General features: G+C 42.9%; 1 protein-coding gene across 10 annotated transcripts in view; it reads right to left on the bottom strand.

Annotated features, from left to right (window-relative positions):
- exd3 (exonuclease 3'-5' domain containing 3) overlaps positions 1 to 16957 on the bottom strand; it is a 567474-nt gene that overhangs the window by 246227 nt on the left and 304290 nt on the right. For all 10 annotated transcript variants that reach the window (XM_078550476.1, XM_078550481.1, XM_078550475.1 and 7 more), the window contains 2 exons: positions 5410 to 5463; positions 4620 to 4751 (listed from right to left, as the gene is read on the bottom strand). In XM_078550476.1, coding sequence (XP_078406602.1) covers positions 4620 to 4751; positions 5410 to 5463 — 186 coding nt within the window. The remainder of the gene's footprint in view (positions 1 to 4619; positions 4752 to 5409; positions 5464 to 16957) is intronic.

Below are 16957 nucleotides of genomic sequence, written 5' to 3'. Positions count from 1 at the left end.
TTTGATCCCTTTCACCCCAAGGGCTATATCTAACTTCTTCTTGAAAACATACAAAGTTTTGGTCTCAACTACTTTCTGTGGTAACGAATTCCACAGGCTCACCACTCTCTGGGTGAAGAAATTTCTCCTCATCTCAGTCCTAAATGGTCTACCCCATATCCTCAGACTGTGACCCCTGGTTCTGGACTCCCCCACCATCGGGAACATCCTTCCTGCATCTGCCCTGTCTAGTCCTGTTAGAATTTTATAGGTTTCCATGAGATCCCCCCTCATTCTTCTGAACTCCAGCAAATATAATCCTAGTCGACTCAGATGTCAGTCCTGCCATCCCAGGAATCAGTCGGGTAAACATTCGCTGCAATCCCTCTATAGCAAGCACATCCTTCCTTAGATAAGGAGACCAAAACTGCACACAATATTCCAGGTGTGGTCTCACCAAGGCGCTGTACAATTGCAGCAAGACATCCCTGTTCCTATACTCGAATCCGCTGGTTATGAAGGCCAACGTATCATTTGCCTTCTTTACTGCCTGCTGCACCTGCATGCTTACCTTCAGTGACTGGTGTACAAGGACACCCAGGTCTCGTTGCACATTTCCCTCTCTCAATTTATAGCCATTCAGATAATAATCTGCCTCCCTGTTTTTGCTATCAAAATGGATAACCTCACATTATACTGCATCTGCCATGCATTTGCCCACTCACCCAGCTTGTCCAAATCACACTGAAGCATCTCTGCATCCTCCTCACAGCTCAACCTCCCACCCAGCTTTGTGTCATCTGCAAATTTGGAGATATTACATTTAATTCTCTCATCTAAATCATTAATATATATTGTGAATAACTGGGGTCCCAGCACCGATCCCTGCGGTATCCCACTAATCACTGCCTGCCATCCGGAAAAAGACCCGCTTATTCCTACTCTTTGCTTTCTGTCTGCCGACCAGTTTTTTATCCATCTCAATACACTACCCCCAATCCCATGCGCTTTAATTTTACACGCCGATCTCTTATGTGGGACTTTGTCGAAAGCCTTCTGAAAGTCCAAATAAACCACATCCACTCGCTCTCCCTCATCAACTCTACTAGTTACATCCTCGAAAAATTCCAGTAGATTTGTTAAGCATGATTTCCCTTTCATAAATTCATGCTGACTCTGTCCGATTCTTCCACTGTTTTCCACGTGCTCAGCTATTAAATCTTTCATAATGGACTCTAGAATTTTCCCCACTACTGATGTCAGGCTGGCTGGTCTATAATTCCCTGTTTTCTCTCTGCCTCCCTTCTTAAATCGTGGGGTTACATTAGCTACCTTCCAATCTGTGGGAACTGTTCCAGAGTCTATAGAATCTCGGAAGATGACTACCAATGCATCCACTATTTCTAGGGCCACTTCCTTAAGTACTCTGGGATGTAGATTATCAGGCCCTGGGGATTTATCGGCCTTCAATCCCATCAAATTCCCCAACACCATTTCCCTACTAATACTGATTTCTTTCAGTCCCTCCCTCTTATTAAATTCTGTGTTCCCTAACATTTCTGGTATGTTATTAGTGTCCTCCTTTGTGAAGACAGAACCAAAGTATGTATTTAGTTGGTCAGCCATTTCTTTGTTCCCCATTATAAATTCCCCCGTTTCTGACTGCAAGGGACCTACATTTGTCTTCACTAATCTTTTTCTCTTTGCATACCTATAGAAACTTTTACAGTCAGTTTTTATGTTCCCTGCAAGCTTACTCTCGTACTCTATTTTCCCCTTCTTAATCAATCCCTTGGTCCTCCTTTGCTGAATTCTAAACTGCTCCCAATCCTCAGGTCTGTTGTTTTTTCTGGCCAATTTGTATGCCTCTTCCTTGCATCTAGTACTATCTCTAATTTCCCTTGTAAGCCATGGTTTGGCCACCTTTCCTGTTTTACTTTTGCGCCAGACAGGAATAAACAATTGTTGCAGTTCACCCATGCGCTCTTTGAATGTTTGCCATTGCCTATCCGCCGTCATCTCTTTAAGTAACGTTTTCCAATCCATCACAGCCAACTCACACCTCATACCATCATAGTTTCCTTTATTAAGATTCAGAACCCAAGTCTCAGAATCAACTACGTCACTCTCCATCTTGATGAAGAATTCTATCGTATTATGGTCGCTCATACCCAAGGGGCCTTGCACAACTAGATTGCCAATTATTCATTTCTCATTACACAATACCCAGTCGAGGATGGCCTGTTCTCTCGTTGGTTCCTCAACGTATTGGTCCAGAAAAACATCCCGTATACACTCCAGGAATTCCTCCTCTACGGTATTGTTACTAATTTGATTTGCCCAATCTATATGCATATTAAAGTCACCTGTAATTACAGACATTCCTTAATTACATGCATCTCTAATTTCCTGTTTAATGCCATTTCCAACATCACTACTACAGTTTGGGGGTCTATATACAACCCCCACTAACGTTTTTTGCCCCTTAGTGTTTCTCAGCTCTACCCATACAGGTTCCACATCGTCGGAGCTAATATCTTTCCTCACTATTGCGTTAATTTCCTCTTTAACCAGCAATGCAACTCCACCGCCTCTTCCTTTTTGTCTGTCCTTCCTAAATACTGAATAACCCTTGTTTTTTCTCCATAGTCCTGTAAAGTTTTCCCCTTTAAGTATTTATCTAATTCCCTTTTGAATGTTATTGTTGGATCAGCTTCCACCACCCTTTCTGGTAGTGCATTTCAGATCACAAGTCACTAATAAAATTCTCATCTCCCCTTTGGCTCTTTTGCCAGTTAGCTTACATCTGTGTGCACCGGTTACCGACCCGACACCACCCCCACCAGCCACTGGAAACAGTTTCACCTTATTTCAAAAACCCTCCATAACTTTGCACATCTCTATTATGTTTTCCCTTAACCTTCCCTCCTCGAAGGAGAACAACCTCAGCCAACTCTAGTCTCTCTGTGTAATTGAAGTCCATCATCCCTGGTACCATTCGAATGTGAGGCTGTAGAAGGCTGGGTGATCTTTGCTGAAATTAGCATTAGTCAGTAGTCACCATCCCATAACCTGCAGCATCTCATCTATCATACTGACCTGAATCCTGCAGCTCAGACCTGTTATAAATAAACAGCATTCTTGTACAAGCCAGTTTCAAGGAGTATAGAGCTCAATTGATAATAGATCAGAAAGGCCCACAGTCTGTGAAGGGACCCTTTCACTCTAGGCCAGAGCCGACAATAAACTAATGGTGAATTCTTCAGCTCCAGATCATTGTGCCCTGGAAGGCTATTACAACTTCCAGCTCAGAACCAGGGAATGAGTGGTTGGCAATATAGGGTTCACCTTTAAGCCACCATCATGATAGAACATTTACTTTCACAATGGTGGAACAAAGGAACGTTTTCAGTTGGCACATACTTTAGCTGAGAGAAAGAAATGGATTATTGCAGCCCAACTCAGCTGCCCTTTACAGTCGCCATTAACCCCAGCTCCAAACTCCCTGCAGCAGCATGTTACTTCAACATTGAGAAATAAGACAGCTAAAAACTGTTCCCTCACTGTGAAAGGACAGGTGGGGCTTTTCACAATATAATAACTAGTCCTGTTCTGCTCAGACAGCCTGACAGTAACAACAGCATCATAACAGCACAGGGTGGCTGCAACAGTGACAGCATACCATGATAGCAGACTCCCCTCAACAAATTATTAAACCAGCAATAACTCATGAAAAGCCCAAACCATGTTCAAAACACATCAAAAAGAACACTGCGTCTATCAATTTTTTTTACTCATTCACAGGATGTGGGCATCGTTTCAAGGCCAGTATTTATTGCCCATCCCTAATTGGCCTCGAGAAAGTGGTGGTGAGCCACCTTATTCAACACAACGGAGTAGCTTGCTTGGCCATTTCAGAGAGCAGTTAAGAGTCAACTACATTGATATGAGTCTAGAGTTACATATAGACCAGACCAGGTAAGGAACCTGATGGTTTTTTTTTACATCAATGCAGTCATTTCATGGTTGTCATTACTGCTACTAGCTTTTTAATTCCAGATTAATTGAATTTAAATTTCTTAGCGGTCATGGTGAGATTTGAACTCACCTCTCTGGATCATTAGTCTAGGCTTCTGGATTACTTGTCTAGTACCATAACCACAATGTTACCTTACCCCTAGGTTCCCCTAGGTATAGGTACCAAAAATGGGTACTGAGTACCAAAAATGTTCCCTTCATGAACAGCCTGTGATTGTCACTCAGCCAAAGTGCTTCTTCCAGCCTCATGTTGTACATTGTTTTTTTACATTCAGTACTTGGAAGCATGAACAGTATTCATGGGCACTCTGTTCCTGTAACATGCGCTGTCGACAGGCGATGTGGTGAAGGATCTCTGTGATACCAAAACTTAGACCTGAGAAATTCTTGAGGCTCCTTGATTTTCTCAGGATATAGTAAGTCTGAGCTTCCACTGTAACTAATGCTGGTTTCTGGGATAATATCCACTCACTCACTCTTGCTTACAGCCAAACTTTGGTTAAAACATGGTTCAGTCAAAAAAAAAATTGAGGCCTATACATTCACAGATACCATTCACCAGTCAGTCCCTCCTGCTCCTCACCCAGAACATTCTTCCCTACCTGACAGCGGCTGAAGATGTCTTTAGGAGTGACGCGCACATTGAAGTGTTTCAGCACAGTAACCGCCTGATCCTTAGCCTTCTCGGAGCAATTCAGAGAGAGGCAGCGGTCTTCCCCCACCTGAGAACGCAGCTGAAGAGAAGATAAGAACATCAGCAACTGTGCAAGATCGCACAAAGGCTACACCCCATCATTTCGCTCCTCCTGTCCCTCTCGTCACAACTCTCTCCTTCTCTGCAGTGCTTTCTCTTCTTTCACTGAGTTTGGAGATACCCGGCCCAAATTCTTCAGGTGCAAATACAAACAGTGAGAATATAATCCTCCCACTGAGCACAACTGACTCCAGGAATCAAAGCTGAGGCCTGACGGCTCTGCACAGTTCAGCTCCCCACTGGGACATTTTCCTCAGCCTTTGTGAGAAGCCTGACGTGTTATCGCAGAACCAGACACCATCTCAGACCTCATTCAAAACTCCTGTCTGAAACCATGTTCGTACTCTGGAACCACACATTGCCCCCTGCCCACACACTAATTACAGTCTGCATGTTGAATGCATGCATGCTGCCCGCACATTGCCCCATGCACACATGGTAACCACAGACCACATGCTGATCACAGACCGCACACTATACACATGCTGAATGCACACTTCATGGCATGCTGTCTGCTGCTGCACGTTGGCTGTGCACTGCCTGCACCCTGCCCACTGCTGACCATATGCTGCCAGTATCCTGTCCACTGCCCGCACAACACTCCATAACTTTTGTAGTGCGATAATATGTGCACTCACCGTCTGGTAGGGTAAGCCACAGGTCAGAATAAATCTGTTTTCTTCACGAGAAATCTGAAATAAAGAAAGGAGCACAGGCTAATGATGTTTCAGAGCATAGCTATTGTCATAAAATGGTATGTCACACTTCATGTGATACGCTTACATCGCACTAAGCTGAAGGCAGAGTTCTTGCAGTTGATTAGATCATCCTCCAATCCTGTATGCTGTCTCTATATAGCGCATCTTACAAAATATTACCAACTATTTACAGCACAGAAATAGGCCATTTGGCCCAACAGGCAAACAGTAAGCAACGGTTTGAAGCACTGATCCTTGAGCAACACGACTTCCCAACATTTACTAATTAGAGAAATACTTTTGGCCCCAACTGTAGCCATGTAGCCAGGTTGCTCCCCATTTTGCTACAGTATATCCTTTACCCTCCTATATACTGTTCTCTATAGTGTGACCGTTACCCTCCTATATACTGTTCTCTATATGGTATATCGTCCTATATATTATTCTCTGTACATTATATCCTTTACTCTCCTATATACTGTTCTCTATATTGTATATCCTCTTCCCTCCTATATATCATTCTCTGTACAGTATATCCTTTATCCTCCTAAATACTGTTCTCTAATGGTATATCCTTTACCCACCTATATACGGTTCTCTATATGGTATATACTTTACCCTCCCATTTACTGGTCTCTGTTATACCCTTTACCCTCCTATATACTGTTCTCTGTCATATCCTTTACCTTCCTATGCACTGTTCTCTATACAGTGTATCCTCTACCCTCCTATATACTGTTCTCAATACAGTATATACTTTACCCTCCTATACACTGTTCTCGATACAGTATATCCTTTACCCTCCAATATACTGTTCTCGATACAGTATATCCTTTACCCTCCTATATACTGTTCTCGATACAGTATATCCTTTACCCTTCTATATACCGTTCTCGATACAGTATATCCTTTACTCTCCTATATACTGTTCTCGATACAGTATATCCTTTACCCTTCTATATACTGTTCTCTATACAGTACATCCTTTAGCTTCCTATGTACTGTTCTCTGTCCAGTATATCCTTTATCCTCCTATATACTGTTCTCTATATGTTATATCCTTTACCCTCCTATACACTGTTCTCGATACAGTATATCCTTTACCCTCCTATATACTGTTCTCTATACAGTATATACTCAATCTTCATTTATATCATTCTTTACATGATACATCATCCTAACAGTATTGGACGACATTTAACGGTCTCTGCTCCAGTGGGAAAACCCCAAATATCTCAACTCTTGTTCCACAACTGCAACTACTCATCACTGACAGCAGCCCAGTGAAAAGATTCAATTTCAACTTCTTCTCTATCCTTTCTATAGTGGGGGTGGGGGGGGGGGAGACGTCTAAAGCTGTATGCAATGTCCTAACTGCAATTTCAAGCAACTGTACAGCTTTGAGCAACATTCCTACTTTTTTATTCTGTGATTCTGGGTACAAAATTAAGTTTTGTTTGTCTTTTCATCGCCTTATCTATTTATACTGTCACCTTTAATGACCTGAAGATTCCTTAACTTTTTATTCCATAAAAATCTTACCATTATGTGTATTTCCTTCATTTATCCCGTAACAGAGACCACACTTCAAAGTACTTCATTGGCTTTAAAGCACTTTGAAGCATCCTGAGGTTGTGCAAGGCGCGATATCAATGTAAGTCATTCATTTTTCTTTCCCTTTAAGGGGATCCTGGCTGGTCTCCCACATTCTACCCTCCACCAACTTGAGGTTATCCAAAATCCTGCTGCCCATGCCTTAACTTACTGCAAGTCCCATTCCGCTATCACCCCGGTGCTCGCTGACCTACAGTTGACTCCTGGTCAAGCAACGCCTTGGTTTTAAAATTCTTATCCTTGTTTTCAAATCTTTCCATGGCCTTGTCATTCTCTATCTCTGTACTCTAACCCCACAACTCTCCATGATATCAGTGCTCCTTTAATTCTGGCCTCTTGTGCATTTCCAATTATAATTGCTCCGCCATTGATGCCTAGGAGCCTAGCTCTAGAATTCCCTCACTACACCTCTCTGTCTCGCCTTCCTCATTTAAGACACATTTTAAAACCTTCCTCTTTGACCAAGCTTTTGGTCATCTGACCCAATATCTCCTTACGTGGTTTGGTGTCATACTTTGTTCAGCAATGATCCTGTGAAGCCTCTTGAGGTGTCTCATTATGGCAAAGTTGCTATATAACTATAAGTTTTTGTTGTTCTAACCTGAACCCTTTCCTTTTACATCATCTCTCTAACCTCCACCCATCCGGTCCAGACTATTCCAGCCCCAGAACTGGACCCAATATCCCAAAACCTAAAACCTTCCCTCATGCATCTTCTCTCCAGCCCCCATGCTGGCCCCAATATCCCAGAATCTGAAAACCTTCCCCCTACACCAATTCCCCAGTCACACACTTGCCTCCCATATCTTACTCTCCTTATGTTAATGATCACCTGGCACCAGGAGTAAATCAGTGATTCATACCCTTCTTTAGTTTCTATTTGCTGGAACTCCCTTTGCAGTACTCCAGTTATATGTCTACCTGATCTTCTACCCGTTTCCCTCCTTTTCAAAACTTTTTTGCTTCAACTCTGTTATATCCTTTACCCCTGCACCTGGGGGGCAACACTTCATTCAGGACTCTTGGCTACAGTCATCCTTCCAGGGCCCAATCTTCTGAGCAGCATTGTTGTGGACCCAGAACAATTCCACTGTGCATGTTAGCAAATTCCATGTAGCCCCAAGGTCCATGAGTCACTGACTCATTCACGATCTCACCTTAGAATGTATTGTGTGGCGTCTGTAATGACAGCTCAGGAAAGAGCAGTTCATTCACAGCTTCCAGTGTAGACAGTGACCGAAAGCCTCGAATGAGTGTCCGACACAGGATGCTAGAAAAGTCCATACATGCCAGGTACTTTCAGCTTCGAGTGAAGGCTGGAAAAGCTGACTGCTCACATATAAAGTGGACATCTCCTTTAACAGTGAATGGACACATAAACAGTGTCACAGTATCTTTACAAATTGCTCTGGATCCAACGGGCTCTTACCTTCTTGACCAGTCTCCGATATGAGACCTTGTCAAAAGTCTTACTGAAGTCCATGTAGACTACATCAACTGCACTACCCTCACCTACACACCTAGTCACCTCCTCGAAAAATACAATCAAATTTGTTAGACATGATCTCCCCCTGACAAAGCCATGCTGACTATCCTTGATTAATCCCTGCCTCTCCAAGTGGAGATTAATTCTGTCCTTCAGAACTTTTTCCAAAAGTTTCCCTACCACTGATGTTAGACTCACTGGCCTACAGTTCCCTGGTTTATCCCTACTATCCTTCTTGAATAATGGTATCACATTAGCTGTCCTCCAGTCCTCTGGTACCTCTCCTGTGGCCAGAGAGGATTGAAAATTAATGTCAGGGCCCCTGCAATCTCCTCCCTTTCCTCCCACAGCTGCCTGGGATACATCTCATCTGGGCCTGGGGATTTATCCACTTTTCAGCCCGCTAAAACCTCCTCCCTCTCAATGCTAATTTGTTCAAGTAGATCACAGTCCCCCTCCTTGATTTCTATACCTACATTGTCCTTCTCTACAGTGAATACAGATGCAAAGTACTCATTTAAAGCCTCACCTACGTCTACCAGCTCCTCACACAGATCACCACTGTGGTCCCTAATGAACCCTATTCTGATGGAAAATGATACGTTGGCCTTCATTGCGAGAGGAGTTGAGTACAGGAGCAAGGATGTCTTACTGCAGCTGTACAGGGCCTTGGTGTGACCACGCCCAGAGTAATGTGTGCAGTTTTGGTCTCCTTACCTAAGAAAGGTTACACCTGCCATAGAGGGAGTGCAGCAAAGGTTCACCAGACTGATCCCTGGAATGGCAGGATTGTCGTATGAGGAGAGATTGGGCCTATATTCACTGGAGTTTAGAAGAATGAGAGATCTCATTGAAACATATAAAATTCTGACAGGGATGGACAGACTGGATGCAGGGATGTTTCCTCTGGCTGACGTGTCTAGAACAAGGGGTCACAGTCTCAGGATACGGGGTATACCATTTAGGACTGAGATAAAGAGAAAGTTCTTCACTCAGAGGGTGGTGAACCTATGGAACTCTCTACCACAGGGCTGTGGAAACCAAGTCACTGAATATATTTAAGAAAGAAATAGATTTCTGGACTCTAAACGCATCAAGGGGTATGGGGAGAGAGCGGGAGTATGGTGTTGAGATAGAGGATCAGTCATGATCATATTGAATGATGCAGCAGGCTTGAAGGTCCGAATGACCTACCCCTGCTCCTATTTTCTATGTTTCTATGATTATGTAGGACCCCTTCCTAAGACTAAAAGTGGGAACCAGTATTTACTGACAATGACTGATGTGTCCACAGGATTTCCAGAAGCAATACCTTTAAGGAAAATCACAGCAAAGGTGATTGCAGAAGAGTTGACCAAATTCTTTACAAGATATGGGTTACCAAAAGAAAAGCAGTCGGATTGGGTTTCAAATTTTATGTCACAGCTGTTTAAAGAAGTAATGAACAGCCTAGGAATAAAGCAATTTAGGTCATCAGCCTATAACCCTGAATCACAAGGTGCTTTAGAAAGGTGGCATCAAACATTAAAGATCATGATTAGAACATATGGTCAAGACTACCCATGTGAATGGGATCGAGAGATTCCATTCTTGTTGTTTGCTATTAGGGATGCCCTTCATGAGTCAACAGGGTTCAGTCCTTTCAAGATAATTTATGGTCATGAAGTAAGGGATCCACTCAAATTGATTCAGGAGAAATTAGTCAAAGTTCTGAAACAACTCTCCTGGATTATGTGACGAAATTCAAAGAAAGATTGAGTAGGGCATGTGAGCTAGCTAGGGAACATTTAACAAGTAATGAAGGCAAATGCTGATAAAAGGGCAAAGGCTCATAGTTTTGTGGCTGGGGAAAAAGCATTAGTATTGTTGCCAGTGTCAGGCAAAGCATTGAAGGCAAGGTTTAATGGGCCTTAGCAGATCGAAAAGAGACTGAGTGAGGTAAACTATGTAATAAAGATCCCAAATGGAAGAAAGAGTCAGCGAGTGTGCCATGTAAACATGCTAAAAAGGTACTTTGACAGGGAGGATAACAGAAAGAGATACTGGTAGTGGTAGATAAGGAGGGGGAAAACAGAAATCAAAGATTATGAAATTGACTTTCCTCTAATTAAATTGGACAATGAGGAAGTACTTAAGAATCTAAATGTGATGTTAAGTTACTTTCCAGAAAACTGTCAAACTGATTTACAAGAGTGTTATAAGTCACAAAACAATTTGTGGAAATAGACCAAGGAAGACAAATTTGGCTTTGCATGATGTGGATGTGGCAACTTCAGTTTCAATAAGATTATAGATTAATAATATAGATTAAATCCAGTAAAATTGGCTCAAGTGTGGAAAGAAATTGAATTTATGCTTGAAAATGACATCATAGAGCCCTGTCACAGTAATTGGAGTTTACCCATTGTAATGGTACCAAAACCGGATTATCGAAAAGTGAACACAGTAACAAAGGTGGATTTGATACCCTATTCCACGATTGCAGGATTGTATGGAAAAAGTGGGACAGTCAGCATTTATCACAAAAATTGACTGGCTGCAAGGATATTGGCAAGTACCCTTATTAGGAAGGGCAAAAGAGCTTTTGTGACACCAGATGTTTATATCAATGCAAAATGCACCAGCAACATTTCAGAGACAAACAAACAAAGTAATTGAAGGACAAGACAATTGTGTTGTCTACATTGATGACTTAGTGGAATTCAGTCAAACCTGGGCATTTAATGCAACTGTTTGACCAACTACAGGAACGGAATTTGGTTCTAAGTTGGCTTAAGGTGAATTTGCGAAAACAAATATTTAGGTCATACTGTTGGATGTGGTTGTGTGGCCCAACGAGATGCAAAAGTAGAAGCTATTGTAGAGTTCCCAGTGTCTACAAAAAAAACGGGAAGTTTTGAGCTTTCTGGGCCTGAGTGGATTTTGTTGGAAATTCGTGCCAAATTTCAGCAGTGTAGTTGCTCCACTGACTGGATTATTGAAAAGGAACAGGAGGTTCCAATGGACACAGGAGTGTCAGGCTGCAATTGACAGTTTGAAAGTTGTATTACCATTACACCTATTCTATTGTACAAAGCAGTTTAAAATGGCTGTTGACACCAGTGATGTGGGTTTTGGTGCTGTGTTGCTGCAGGAAGATGAACTGGGGCTTGAGAATCCAATGAGGTATTTCTCACAGAAGTTGAAGTACATCAGAAGAAATATTCAAATATAAAAAAAGAGGCTTTAAGTTTGGTTTTATCTTTGCAGCATTTTGAAGTGTATGTTGCAAACAACTCTTCAGAGACAGCTGTATATACGAATCACAATTCTTTGAAGTTTCTGGAAAAGTTTTTTAAAAATGCCAGTCTGTTTGGATGGTGTTTGTTATTGCAACTGTTCAATTAAAAAATTATACATGTGGCTGGAGGAGAGAATTTAATTGCAGATGTATTGTCAAGAGCTTAAATTCAAAAAGACTTGGATGTTAGGAAATTGAGAATGGACTGGAATGACATTTATTCTTACAAGAGAATTTTATTTATATATATATATATATATATATATATATATCTTCATAGTTGATGCAAGTACACCATAATGTAATTTTGTTTGTGTATAGATAAGGATAATAAGTGATAAGAAACGGGTTGAGAAAATGAAAAGTCTTTTTCAAATATGACGTTTCATTTTATTCCGTTAAGGGAGGTGTGAAGATGGATGTTATTATTTTAATATTATTGGGAAACAGGTGGCATTCTGTAAAGAAGGCTGTGTGTGTGTATGCGTGTGAAAAATGATTTAATTAAGCTGGAGCAAGGTTAGTAAAGATAGCCTGTCTGTGGGAACTAAGATGAAAGGTAAAAGAGCTAGATGCATGCATTAGTAATGAGAGGTTATGGTGAAGTTGGAATTACAAGTAAATAGGTTAGGTTTCGAAATCTGCATTAAGAAATAGAGACTTGCCTATTCAGCTGTTAAATTTCAACGGGTGTCAAAGGGACTTTTACAATTTACAAATGTTTCATAAGTAAACAAGCGAATGTTATTAAAATTTATTTGGCCTGAAAGTGGAGGCAATAGGGAGGCATGAAAGATTTTTATATTTTGGAAAAGTGGAATTCAATGGGTTTCTTAGGACAATGGAGTCTAGCATGAATAGAAAAAAAGATATTTACAGAGAGAGTTTAGTTGAGTAAGGGTGGTTGTGTGGGGGAGATGTCCTGAAAGCAGCTCTGTGCTGAGGATTGTGAATTTGAAGCAGCCAAGTACATTTTTATAAAATATATAGATATCCCCATGACTATGTTCTAAAGTTTTAAAAACTGGGCAAAGACTTTAAAATGACTGAAGCCATGTCTGGCTGTGACTTTTAAAGAAAAGGAACTTTCTGGCAATATCAGAGAATCTGACAGCTTTCTATCTCTGAAGAGACGCTACAAAGCCCGGAGGGCTTCAGAGACCAAATTCAAAGGGAATTATACAAAAGCCATCTACATTTTATAAGCCAGGCCTGGACATTGGAGTCTACTAGCCTGCTGGGGCAAAGGAACCTGCAACATCCTTTCAAATTCTTAATAGTTGGAACTTTAACAATCACAGGAACCCAAGGTGGAGAGGTGGGTGTCATATGACATGCCCCCCCACCCCGCACTCCCCCACTCCACTAGCTGGAGGAATCAGTTATACTGTCCTGCTGCACTGCAAATCAGACTGCAATCTTCCATCTATCAAGCAGCAGCACAGAAAAAGGGCTCTGTCCAGGTTTGAATGCCTGGCCCCATCTACAAAGTTTCTACTGGGACTTCTGAACTTTTATGCCATCACCTACAAGGTGCACTGTCAGCGAGGAGAGACTGCAGCCTGAGAGAGAAAGACCAAGTGAGTACATTTGGAAATTTGGTTTTAAGTGGGAATTCAGTGCATGAGGGAAATAGGTGCTTTGGGTAAGGTTTACTGCAGGAAGTAAAGTGTGCTAAGTGCAGAGTTTGGTGAAGGGCAGGGAAGAGCTGCTTTTTCTTCTACTTTTTTTCAGCTTCCAATATTCGATTTCCACTTGGTGCAGCAGAAGGAGCAGATAAACCAGTAACTGGTATTATTAGTTTTATCAGTATTGAAAAGTTCACTGGCAGTGCCGAAACCTATTGGGATGTACAGGCTTTATTGATTAAATTAATTAATTAGCAATTATTAATTAATTAACACATATTGGAGATGGCAGGGCAGTTGATGTGCTGCGACTGCAGGATGTAGGGGCTTTTGGATATTGGTGTGATCCCGGGCAAAGACATCTGCAATAAATATTTGCAGCTGCAAGGACCTTGGCTCCAAGGTATTGAGCTGGAGGCCGAGCTGCAGACACTGCGGCATATCAGGGAAGGGGAAAGTTACCTGGACACTTTATTCCAGGAGGTGGTCACGCCCACTTAGGGTAGGAACTTCTGATTTGATCAGAGGTCAGGGACAGGAGGGTGTGACTGCAAGTGAGGCAGATAAGGGGACCCAGAGGGCAGGAGCACAGGAGCCTGTGCCTTTGCAATTGTCCAACAGGTCCGAGGTTTTTTCATCTTGTTTGGATGAGAGTGGGGGCTGCAGGGTGGTTACAAGGAATGTAGGGGTAGTAAGGCACAGTATAGTCAGAGGGATTGACATCGTTCTCTGCAGCAAATAGCGCAAGTCCAGAGGGCTGTGTTTCCTGCCCTGTGCCAGGGTTCAGAACATCTGCTCGGAGCTGGAGAGGAACTTGTGGTGGGAGGGAGAGGAACTTGTGGTGGGAGGGGAGGACCCAGTCATCGTGGTCCATGTTGGTACCAGCTACATAGGCAGGACAAAGGAGGAGGTTCTGCTTAGTCAGTATAGGAGCCTGGCACAAAATTAAGAAGCAGAACCTCAAAGGTTATAATCTCTGGATTAATACATGAGCCACATGCAAATTGGCATAGGTCAAATCAGATTAGGGAGATGAATGCGTGGCTCAAAGACTGGTATGAGTGAAGTGGGTTCCAGTTTGTGGGCACTGGCAACAGTACTGGAGAAATTGGGATCTGTACCGTTGGGACGGTCTAAACCTGAACCGTACTGGGACTGGTGTTCTTGAGAGCCACGTAAATAGGGAAGTAGGGAACTAAGTAGTGGGGGCAAAGGATCAAATTTGGGAAGATGTGATAAATCAAAGAGTAGAGACAAGGCAAAAGAGAAAGGTATTATTACGGGAAATGAAAAACAGACCGTGACAGAAAGGGATAGAGTGCGCAAATCTAACAGTAAATCAACAGATGGGACGAGAGGTTATAAGAAGAATAAAACCTGGTCACTGACGCCCAGTTTGGGTTCCGGCAAGGCATGAAGCATTCGAAATAAAACAGATGAACTGAGAGTGCACATAGAAATAAATAAGTACAATATATGCTCACCAATCGGTTTTCCAATTTGGATACCGGTGAGGGCATTGGTTCCTTGGAGGAGTGCAGTCAGAGCAAAGTTTGTGGCTCCACAGGCAGCTCTGCTGTACAGGAGGGGAGAAAGAAGAGGGAAGAGCAGTAGTAATAGGGGATTTGTTAGTTAGGGGAAGAGACAGGCATTTCTGTGGCAGTAGAGGTGACTCCAGGATGTTATGTTGCCTCCCTGGTGCCAGGGTCAAGGCTGTCACGGAGTGGCTACAAGATTTATGGAGGAGGGTGATCAGCCAGATGTTGTGGTCCACGTTCATACCAATGGCTTGGGTAGGAAAGGGGATGACATCTTGAAAGCAGACTAGGGAGCTAGGAAGGAGATTGAAAAGCAGGACCTCTAAAGCAGCAATCTCAGGAAACGACATAGATGACTATGTGAGGGGTAGGATTAGTAAGTTTGCGGATGACACAAAAATTGGCTGGGTGGTTAACAGTGAGGTTGAGTGTCTTGGGCTACAGGAAGATATAGACAGGATGGTCAAATGGGCAGATAAGTGGCAAATGGAATTTAACCCTGAAAAGTGTGAGGTGATACACTTTGGAAGGAGTGATTTGACAAGGAAGTATTCAATGAATGGCATGACACTAGGAAGTTCTGAGGAACAAAGGGACCTTGGTGTGTGTGTCCATAGATCTCGGAAAGAGGAGGGGCATGTTAGTGGGGTGGTGAAAAAGGCATCTGAGACACTTGCCTTTATCAATCGAGGCATAGATTACAAAAGTAGGGAAGTCATGTTGGAGTTGTATAGAACTTGGTGAGGCCACAGCTGGAGTACAGTGTGCAGTTCTGGTCGCCACATTATAAGAAGGATGTGATTGCACTGGAGGGGTGCAGATGAGATTCACCAGGGTCTTGCCTGGGATGAAACATTTAAGTTATAAAGAGAGTTTGGATAGACTTGGGTTGTTTTCGTTGGAGCAGAGAAGACTAAGGGGGCGACGTGATTGAGGTGTACAAGATTATGAGGGGCATGGACAGGGTGGATGGGAGCAGCTGTTCCCCTTAATTGAAGGGTCATTCACGAGGGGACACAAGTTCAAGGTGAGAGGCAGGAGGTTTAGGGGGATGTGAGGAAAAGCCTTTTTTACCCAGAGGGTGGTGACGGTCTGGAATGCGCTGCCTGGGAGGGTGGTGGAGGCGGGTTGCCTCACATCCTTTAAAAAGTACCTGGATGAGCACTTGGCTTGTCATAACATTCAAGGTTATGGGCCAAGTGCTGGTAAATGGGATTAGGTAGGTAGGTCAGGTGTTTCTCACGTGTCAGTACAGACTCGATGGGCCTCTTCTGCACTGTGTGGTTCTGTGATTCCCAGTCCCAAGTACAAGTGAGTATTGAAAGAGGAGGATTAAATGAATAAACACGTGACTGGAAAGCTGGTGTAGGAGGCATTGGGACCAGTTCCGGGGCAGGTGGGGCCCGTACAAGCCAAACGGTCTCCACCTGAACAGGACTGGGATGAATATCCCTGCAGGAAGATTTACTGGTGCTTTGGGCCAGGGTGGGGGCGGGGTTCAAACTAGATTGGCAGGGGCTGGGAACCTGAGGGCAGGGAACAGGAGATGGAGAATTAGTGAGTGACTGAAAGAAAGAAAAAGCACAGGTTAAAAAGTGCACAGCACAGGAATTTGACAGTGTTAAAAGGTATATTTGTAAATGCAAGGAGCTTAGTAAATGAAGCCGATGAGCTGAGGGCACAAATAGTCACATGGCAGATGATATCATCACTGTAACAGAAACTTGGCTTAAGGAGGGGCAAAAATGGCAGCTCAACATCCATGGATATAGAGGCTTCAAGCAGGATAGGGAGGGGGATGAAAAAAGGTGGGGGTGTAGCGTTATTGGTTAAAGAATCAATTACAGCTGTGAGGAGGGATGATATACTAAATGAAGCATCAAATGAGGCCATATGGGTTGAGCTCAGAAATAAAGGGGGTATGCCACGCTACATGGAGAGC

This window comes from Cetorhinus maximus, chromosome 10 (assembly GCF_964194155.1).
Source record: "Cetorhinus maximus chromosome 10, sCetMax3.hap1.1, whole genome shotgun sequence".
Lineage (NCBI taxonomy): Eukaryota > Metazoa > Chordata > Chondrichthyes > Lamniformes > Cetorhinidae > Cetorhinus > Cetorhinus maximus.
The sequence above is the reverse complement of the archived record's forward strand: the minus strand, read 5'-3'. Positions and strand labels throughout refer to the sequence as shown.